Here is a 10,490-nt window from a genome sequence, read left to right as displayed (position 1 = left end):
TTATTTTTATTCTTTGTTTCTTCTTTTTTTAATTCTTTTTTGTTCTTTCTTTTTCGTTTCCAAGTCCTAATGCCTATAATATGAGAGAGAGAGAGAGAGGGCAATGTGATAATGTCAACTTGACAAAAAAGAGAGAAAGGTGTGAATAAAAAATGCTAAAATATAGCACATTTGGCCATACATTGCTATTGAGGAAATGAAATTTAGCATTTGGCACACTTGATGCCAATGCTCTTATTAGTGGTGTCATGTTTTCAATTATTGGTTATTTCCGGTAACAATGGTCTCATTCTTAGCATAATAGCATTGCAAGCTGAACTCAGTAGGAAAAATAGAAGGTTCATTTGAGATGATAGCATGATCTAAATCTATTTCAAATAATTTAAATATAAATATATTGATATTCCCTCACATGTAATATAATTACTCCCTGATTCAGCATCAATCAGACAATCACTCTGACAAAGAGAGAAACAATTTTGAACTTTCTTTTTGCTAATTTTCTTTTTTGTCATTTGTGAACATTAAACTATATGTAATGAACTAAATGCATGAGACTTAAGAATCAAGATACTTAAAATCTCCCTCTTTTGGTACTGATTCATTCACTTCATATGTGTTTTATGATGTGCATCTACAAACATATATGAACATAGAAAAGAGAAGAAGAACAAGAACAAGAAAAAACCATCACATTTACAAATTAAGTTACAAGAACAAGACAAGAATGCACCAAAGGAGGGAAAAATAATCATTTAGGAATATGTTTACAAAACAATAGCTCTTTCACAAAATGTAGTTTATGAAGGTATCCACATCAAACAAATAGAATCAAACGCCGCAAGAACCTTAAGTTCTTTATGAAAATGACTTGGCTCTCTTTAGTTGAGAATTGGTTGTAGAACAACTTACAAATGACAAACAGCCTTCAACATGCTTCTTGTTTGGTTTTCCAACTTGTTTCCTGCTAAGTGGAAAGAAACTGGCTCTTCCAAAGCTAGGTCTCATGTTCCATGTTTTGCTTAGTGGCGAAAAGGTGGCTTTTCCAAAACTATTCTTTAAGCTCCACGTTCTGGTCAAAGACTTCCAAGCCCTGCCACCTTCTTCTCATATTGATCTATGTTGGATGTTAGTTTCAATGCTAGGATCGCTATATTCATCCTGATTTGCATAATCAAAAGAGAGTTCTAAAGTTATTTCATGAAAATTTTACATAATTCTGGTAGTTGTAACATAGAAATCAAGATTAAAGTGTATCAAAAACACCATCGAAAGAATAATTTTAGATAAATGTTAACATCAACCGTCTGAGAGAGAGAGAGAGAGAGAGAGAGAGAGAACCTTCAAAAGCACAAAAAATATCTGTTATGTCTATGGACATAGATTGATTTCCTTGTTAGAAACCAAAACAACTGTAAGACCATCTCTAGCACAAAATTCTCAGAAATGATTTTATCATGCCTTTCCACAAATCTTAAATTAGAGTGTAAAAAATACAATGGAAGAAAGGAGGTGAAAATGTGGGATCTTGTAGCCATTGCTTGCATGGGGGTGGGATGACAGTTGTAAGGTTTTGTACTTTTAATATTTTACTTCAATTTATTGAATGATCAAATGGTATGATGCGGCAGGCTATTGTGAGAGAAGTTGACTGTAAATTAGAAGAATATGCAAATGCAAATTATAGTAAAATGATTCCAAATGTAACTAACCTCACTCACAGTTGGTACAACTTCTGGGACTGAATAATGAGAGCTTGGTCCATAGAAAATGGTATCTCTGTTACTGGACAGATGAACCAAACCAATATCTCTTAAGCGGTTTAGCTCTGGCAAAATAACTTTACCAAGGTCCGGCCTATCTCTCTTCCTCAGCTCACAGCACTTTAGAGCAAGTTTAGCAAGTGATAGAGCCTCTTGGACAGGCCAATCTTCCACTGTGGGATCAAGTATCTCTGCAAATCTTCCTTTCTCAATGGCGTCCTCAACATGATGGGATAACCCCATTGGAGGTTTAGCTGTAATAATTTGTAACAGCATTACACCAAGTGAATATATATCTGATTTTACACCCAATAGTCCTGTTTGTTGATATTCAGGATCAATGTAACAAAATGTACCAGCTGCTGCAGTCATGTGATATTGAGTTACACTATCAGCAACAGATGGTGGAACTAACCGGGCTAAACCTACATCACTTATCTTGCTCAGGTAATTTTGGGTTAAGAGAATATTTGCTGGCTTGAGGTCACGATGCACCAGGGGCTCCGGCTTTGTTTGGTGAAGAAAAAGAAGGGCAGTGGAAATTTCAGCAGCTATTTTGAAACGAATTTGCCATGGTATTGGGGGAGTGTTGCCTTTCCTGAAGATCCGGTCTTCTAAGCTGCCATTGTCCATGTACTCATACACAAGGCAACCATACTCTGGGCAGGCACCTAGAAGGAGAACCATGTTTGGATGTCTGATGCAACTTAGAACTTCAACCTGCATGGACAAGATAGTTATGACTACAGAAAAAAGGTCACATGAGTTTGGTACTTGAGAAACAATTTCCATGTCACAATCTTCACATACCTCCCTTAGCAACAAATGTTATTATCATGCCATTTTTCATGTCTTATCTCTTCTTTGATCGGTATTTTGGCAGAGAATGTGATATTACAGCATGTGAAGGGGGCTTCTTATTTTAGAGGCAACTTCAAATTTGGTTTAGTATTTAGTAATAATCCTGCTATTTTGACATGGTTTGTATAATCCAACAAAAAGAAAAGCACTGTTGTTCCACATTTTCAAGTATGGGGGAATTTACCAGGTTTTGATTGGAAGCATGAACAAAGCAATTGAAATCCAGGTCAACATGGATACATTCTCAGTAATTATTTCCTTTATATATTTATTTATTTTTTGTGGTAATTCTCACTTATCCCATGTTATAACAGTTCTTTTGCACTAACATTAGGCATCACTCATGGCCTGTTTGGATGGAGGGGAGTGGAGGGGAGTAGAGTAGAGTTGGCTAAAAATAAGCTAATTTTGTGTTAAATCTACTCTACTCTACTCTACTCTACTCCACTCTACTCCCTCAATCCAAACGGACCCTCAGTGATTCTTTTACCATTGTGATAACTATAGATAGAGAAGGATTAAATTGTTATTAGAAAAGATAGCAGTGCTGTGTTACTGTCAACATGGCAACTGCTAAGAACTGTAAAAACAACACCGTTTTATCACTTGCAGTCATGCCATTTGAGTCTAAGCATTCGTGAACAACTCTTCAGATATTTTGAATACAAAACATGTCTATACCAGGCATTCATAATTTTGAAAAGTTTGAGAGGTTCACTTGTGATGTGTTTGTTTAGACAAGTAACATGTTATATCCATGTTGTTCCATAAAGATTTGCACTGAAGATATTCAAGTCCATCCCAAGCTCCAATTTCATGACAGAAAAGTATATTCAACAGAAATATAAACCTGTACAAATTAGAAAACTAAACTCCACAAAGATTACTTCACTAAACTGAATTTCTGCCAAAAAAAAAGAAATATATAACTACCTCTTGTTGGAATTGCTTCTGCCCCTGTGGCATGTCTGGCCTCAAGACCTTAATGGCAACAACAGTGTGATCAAGCACACCTTTAAAAACAGGTCCATATCCACCTTCACCAATCTTCAGTGAATTTCTGAAATCATCAGTTGCAGCTTCAATTTCTTCGATGGTATATATTCTATATTTAAAAATGCCATGTGCCAGTGCATCCATTGCTTTCATCCTCTCTTCTGACTCCTGCCTGGCCCTCAGTTCTGCATTCATTCTCCTCTGTACCTCCATATCTGCTAACCTTTGTGCCATTTCGGCAGCTTCTGTGGCGGCTTTTGACTTTTGCTTCTCCACTTCTGCCAAAGCCAATGCAGCCTCTTCAGCAAGCTTGGCTTGCTCTAATTTACGTTCTTCTGCTGACTTTAATTGCTGAAGTTCTCTTGCCTGGACACAGAAATATGGTTTTTCAGGTTTGCATTACAATGGACTACTAATACGATCATCATATGATCAAAACCAGCTGATCTAGATGAAGTTACATATGATCTTACCCTTTTCTGGGCTACAATGGCTTCTCTGCAAGCTGTGTTATACATTTCCATGGTTTGCATCAGTTCATGCTTTAATCTCTTCATCTCGACTTCCAGACCTTTCTGTAAGGAAACTCAGAAAGGAGAACATGTATTTCAATTATCAATTGTGTAATTACCAAATGAAAGACTTTTAGCATACCTCTATGCCAAAGGCACACATAAACATGATTTAATGTTTGAACTGTAGTCTTTATGCATGCAAATTGCAACCAAGTCATCAGTCTTGGCAATTCATGAAAACCTTGCTTTAACACTAGAATATTAATTTATGTGATAATATCCTGCATTTCCACATCCTGAAGCAACAAACAAGTGGAAGATTGATTTTTGAAGACTTTTAGATTCAGAATATAACAATTTGAAAAACTAGTTCTCATCTAGTTTCAGAACCAGACATGCACAACCCTTTTAATCATAGAAACAAAATGGGTATGGAGATTCCTATTGCCTGGAGTCCCATGATTCACGTTTCTGACAGCATGGCCGTAGACACGGGAAAGTACTGTTAACCACTTGAAGAATTCAAATAAAGTGAATTATTGTGTTATTTAGTAACACCCAGAAGAACCTATTTGGTTTTTTAACATCTGCTTACAGCAAGATATTCTCAATTGATTGTCTAACTTCTGAATTTAATTTCTTTTGGTTGTGATGTGATTTCCATATTATCCCAGTGATTACTGTGTACAGGTGCAATACAAACCAAATTGATGACTGATGAGTATCAATGTATGATGATCAAAATTACTTACCAATTTTATTATTTACTCCTATCCTAAACATTTATACCACTACTGTTCAATTATGAATCCACTCTCTTTGACACGATTATATTTAGAAGATATTCTGATTCAATGGACAAATGAAATGACCATCCAATGACCTTTCTTTTCCTGGTCTATGATCCTACAATTGCACTGTTCAATTAGTCATGATCTTGGTAAATGATGAATACTCACTGGGGTTTGTGAGGATCCTGAGCTCCCAGGACTATCTGAGCTAACAAAGGAATCAAAAGCTTCAACAGATGTGTTGTTTGTTTGGCAGCTTAATGACCACGAAACGTCACTATTTCTCTGAGATGAAGTCGCTGATACAAAACTGTCCATTGATAGTGTTGGATCAGACCTGCTGCTAGACCTGTAGTGGCTGTTTGGTGTCATCATCAAGGAATCGCTGCTTCTATCGAAAGATGCTCTGTCAGAGCCTACACTTCTCCGACTCCCATGACTTAAAGAAGTTCTGCACTAGCAATCAAAAGTCAAAAACCAGGCTACATATAACTTATAACTGCAGGAGATTGCTACGATTATCAGGTGATTAATGGATCACCATGTTCTTTTGTGTTTTTTATTTTTTTATAAATAAATTTATAAGCATGTTCTTTTGTTAAGATCACTAATATGTGGGAACAATGAACTCAGATTTTTTTAACAGACAGGCCCTGGTCTTATAACATTTCTTGCCCCCCAAGAAAAGTGAAAGAAATAAAGAAGACCATATTTTTAACAAGCTTTTCCTCCCTTAAGTGTATTCAAATTTCTTCTTTTACTTTTTTTGGTTAATAATGTCAAGCCACAAACACTATTTCATCTGATTCCACGCCTTTTTTCTCTGCTTCCATCATCAGTTCTAGCCACTATTTCTAATATATATACAAAGATATTTAACCATCATCCCTCTTAAGTCTATATAATTACAATGTAGATGAACCATCATATCTTCCAATCTGGAAACCCAGATCAACATCTCCAATAAATGAGGGTTATAATTTCATGTCGGTATATTGATTATTCTTAGCAATGATCTAATGGAATGCATAAGAAAGGCCTGGGATTTTTTGACAATTAAATGTACACTTCATTACACAAAAATAATGTACCTGTTTTTGTCTTCAAGGTCTTGGGTATTAGGAGGAACATTAGGTACATGAAGTCCCCTTTGTGAATGTTGCCCGGAATTAGCTGCATTAAAATTAGCTGTACCAGTAGGTGTTTGAGGTTGACCTGCTTGACGGGCAGTCTGAACTTTTCCTTTTGATATGACATATACTGCACAGAATCCTGGTGCAGATTTAAGTAAGGTAGATGGCACATCTGCATTTCTAAATTTCCTGCATAGAGATAATTGCCAAGAAATTTTGTTTAGAGGGGAAAAAATCTTTAACTTGATTACTGAGGCGTCCTCCACCTCCTTACTAAGAGCACTACTTACCACAGGGAACCAAAACTCTGGACTTTGCCATTTCTATTTTCTAGTTTTCTTCTAAAATTACAGATGCTGTTGTGTGTGTGTGTGTGTGTGTGTGTTTGTGTGTATGCACTAGTAGTATAATGTTAATAGATGAATATATTAGTCATATGTACTTATTAGGTGAAGCAAGGGACACTGGCTCTCTCAGTTCCGTAAACATCTAAGTAACATTGAAATTTAGTTACCATTCAATGTGTTTGTGTGCGTGAGAGAGAGAGAGAGAGAGAGAGACCTTGTAAGAGCATTCCGGTTGGAAGCACCAACAACAATATTGCTGATGGAGTTGTTAGAAATATAATCAATAAGTGCGCTTGAAACCTCGATATCATGAAGGATCACCTCTTTTGCTTCAATCTGAAAAACTCAATTCCCCATGAAAATATATTACACCCACTTGGCAATGAGAAAAATTTGAAAATATGTTCTATCTATGTCTATCTATGAGGCGAATTGAAGCCAGCAAAGAGGGCTTCAAAATGGTTTGACATTTTACCTTAAGAGAAAAATCAATATTTTCAATTCAGGAGAATTGAAACCCAAGTCGTTCATGATGTCAAATACATATTTGGTGCTGAAATTCTGTGGTAGGTACAACAGTGCAAGTAGTGACAGATTACGAGCAAATTGTATAAGGATCAAAATGAGAGTTTATTACAGATAGAGGTAGCACTATCTCTTCTGTCTGATTTTGGGATGAAATCATCATGTATTTTGTGAGAAAATTCTCTAGAGTTCATGTTGCTGCCTTGCCAAATAAACCAATATGCAAAAAATAAATAGAAAGGCCCTGCCTATGAGAGCTTTGTTCTCCATTTATTCATACTGAGTCATGTATCAAATATAAAGACTTGCCTTTGAGGTCAAAAGATCTTGGTGTATTACAATCAAATGGTTATTTACTCACCCCTTTTCTAGCACAGAATCCACGGTAGGGAAGGAACAACTGTTGCAACTCAGCTTCAGTTGGCGGCCGACCTTCCTTAGGGATCTCTTCAAAATCAACTACAAAAACCAAACCACATATCAAACACATTGAGAATGAAGCTAATGCTGTATGGCCATGATATTTGCTAATGATGATGCTCTTGATTGTGTCAATGCATATAGGATGCAAAATGACGACATGCATTTTGATAGAATAGTCATTACTTATTAGTGCATACATCTTTAAAGGTGTGTCAACAACTCCAATTGGGAATGAAGCCATGATATGACATTTAAGATTTTGGTTTGTCATGGGAATCAAATCCTTATTCCAAAAACTTATGCTGATAAGAAAAGGTGAATATTAATCATTTAGCATTATTCAAACATGTTGTGCGACGTAAATACAAATACAAATACAAATACAATAGAGCCATGCACATATATGCTACGTACAGCGGTGGAACCAGAAATGCTTTTGAGGATCAACCTCCATGTAACATGATTTTAGATATGTTGTTTACTCCTATATATTAATGCCAAAAAACCATTATGTCATACCAATGAAAATGATGAAGAAAGAGAGAGATACCTACGAGGAAGGAAGCTCTGATTCCGAACGTGAATGAGAATGCAATGGGAACTTTTGCTCAAAACGTTATCAACTGCCCATTTCACAGCATATTGGCTATTCTTGTCTCTATCAATGGCAATCACTGTGGTGCTAGTGCTACCATCCAATGATGACGATGTTCGAGATAGAGCCATTGATGGCATAGACACCAAAAGAACCACCAAGCCAACTGGCCGGGGCTGACACAACAAGAATTAAGAAAATAAGGAACGAGAGAAGAAGACCAGGGTCTTTCCAAGCATTTCTTGTGGTTGTGACTCTTTTTACTAAGTTTGGTTGAAAATGGTTGTTTCTTTTATAGGAAAGTAAAACAATCAACCTTAACTAACTCAAAATATATCTCCTCTTTCTTGAACTTTCTGGACTAATTAATATGTTGAGGAATAAAAATTCCAATTTTTACTCTTTTAGTGATCTATTTTATGCTCCATCAATTCCAGTACGGCATGTGTCTTTTTTTTTTTTTTTTTAATTATAAATTTGGATAGCTTATCCAACAAAAAAGAAAAAAAAAAATTGCATGGAAAGTTATTGATAGGACATTCAAAATGAGACACAAGATTTTTATTTAAAAAAGCAAGTTGGTTTTTCAATGCTATTATATACCTTTTTTTTTTTTTTTTTGGCTCTAAGCATGCTTATAGGTATGGAGAATATCAAGTACACTAATAAAATTAAGTAATAATTTTTGGATAGTCAAATTCACAAATGATAATTGAGGAAGAGGGGATTTGAACTCGGCTACTCGAACCCTTTTCCCCCCTAAAGCCCCTCCCCCCAAATATTTTGTGCATTAAAAGGTATCAATTTAGTTACAAGGTCATCTCTTAACACAGACACACACACACACATATATATATCCTCAAAATATAGGAAAGGAAAACAATCAACCTTAACTAACTCAAAATATATCTCATTTCTCTTGAATTTTCTTGACTAATTAATAAGTTGAGGAATAAAAATTCTAAGTTTCACTCTTTTATTGATCTAATTTATGCTCCATCAATTCCAGTATGGCACGTATCTAATTTTTTTTTAATTTTTATATTTTGAATTTCGGATAGCTTATCCAACAAAAAAAGGGGAAAAAAAGTGAAAAGTTATGATTGATGGAACACTCAAAATGAGACACAAGATTTTTATTTAAAAAAGCAAGTTAGTTTTTCATTGCTATTATATACCTTTTTTTTGGCTCTAAGCATGCTTATAGGTCTAAAGAATATCAAGAATACTAATAAAATTAAGTAATAATTTTTGGGTAGTCAAATTCACAAATGATAATTGATAATTGGGGAAAAGGGGATTTGAACCCAGCTACTCAAACCCTTTTCCTCCCTAAACCCCCCCCCCCCCAAACATTTTTTCCATTGAGAGGTGTCAATTCAGTTCCAAGGCCGACCCTTGACATATATATACATATATGTATACTAGCCTCATCACATGCGCTTTCGCGCATGCGATGAGTTTCTTTTTTTAGTATCATAATTTTTCATTCATTCCAATTTGAGGTTTACATGTTTTCTTATTAATATTATGTATTTAGAACTACTAATTCAACTAGAGTGTAGCCAAAGAAAAACCTATATTTTTATTTTGAGAATCTAATTTATAAGCGGATAAAGTAATTTGAAAATCAATAGGAGAGTAATCCTATTTTTCTTGACTAATTAATAAGTTGAGGAATAAAAATTCTAAGTTTCACTCTTTTATTGATCTAATTTATGCTCCATCAGTTCCAGTATGGCACGTATCTAATTTTTTTTTTAATTTTTATATTTTGAATTTCGGATAGCTTATCCAACCAAAAAAGGGGAAAAAAAGTGAAAAGTTATGATTGATGGAACACTCAAAATGAGACACAAGATTTTTATTTAAAAAAGCAAGTTAGTTTTTCAATGCTATTATATAACTTTTTTTTTGGCTCTAAGCATGCTTATAGGTCTAAAGAATATCAAGAATACTAATTGTGGGTCCGGGAAATTTACAATCCGGCCCAAACTCTGTCTGGGCCCAGGGCCTGTGCCGAGAATGTCTTGTGCCGAGGACGAATGATCGATGGCCGGGGTGTCAAGGGGAACGGTTGAGGACTACCCTGTCCTCGGCACTCCAGGATTTCAACGGGAAGATCAACGTCTTGGTGAAGGCTATCCCCAAACAGCTCCTTGAAGGGGATGTGAGCGGAATAAGGCCCACATGGAAGTACGGTGTGTAATAGGTTCAATAAAGATATGTCCCCTCCACATTAAATGCACCGGCCAACATCCTAATCATGTTAATGAGAAAAGACATTTGGACGGTGTAACTTTGATCCTCACGACTAAACAAAAAAGTAAAAAGAGACAGTTGATGGGACAGGTACAGAGGTAAGCACCTGCCTGACCGACAAATGGAGGGACAGGATCAATCAAGAGGGACTATATAACGAAAAAGTTAGTGCGCAAAGAGGGGGGCTGGGAAAAATGGCCGAAAAACCAGAGCCTCCTAGCCCACCTCCAGGAGAAAGACTCTAGGGGTGAAGACAACTTAACCATGCACCAACACCAC

General features: G+C 35.8%; 1 protein-coding gene across 2 annotated transcripts; it reads right to left on the bottom strand.

Moving 5' to 3' along the window:
* Positions 1-736: 736 nt before the first annotated feature.
* Positions 737-8,124, bottom strand: LOC115992322 (U-box domain-containing protein 52-like). Of its 2 annotated transcripts, XM_031116477.1 has the most exons (10): positions 7,909-8,124; positions 7,293-7,390; positions 6,621-6,742; positions 6,018-6,248; positions 5,095-5,377; positions 4,094-4,195; positions 3,558-3,986; positions 2,120-2,483; positions 1,713-2,017; positions 737-1,161 (listed from the first exon to the last, which is right to left on the bottom strand). In XM_031116477.1, exons 1-10 carry the CDS (start codon positions 8,087-8,089, stop codon positions 1,108-1,110), a joined length of 2,169 nt encoding a protein of 722 aa, XP_030972337.1. In that variant the 5' UTR covers positions 8,090-8,124; the 3' UTR covers positions 737-1,107. The 2 variants fall into 2 exon arrangements, with proteins under 2 accessions (XP_030972337.1, XP_030972336.1); XM_031116476.1 differs by having other exon boundaries at positions 1,713-2,483.
* Positions 8,125-10,490: the final 2,366 nt, after the last annotated feature.

The sequence above is a fragment of the Quercus lobata genome, chromosome 5 (genome assembly GCF_001633185.2).
Source record: "Quercus lobata isolate SW786 chromosome 5, ValleyOak3.0 Primary Assembly, whole genome shotgun sequence".
Lineage (NCBI taxonomy): Eukaryota > Viridiplantae > Streptophyta > Magnoliopsida > Fagales > Fagaceae > Quercus > Quercus lobata.
Note: the sequence above shows the minus strand (reverse complement) of the source record. Positions and strands in the feature narration are given on the sequence as shown.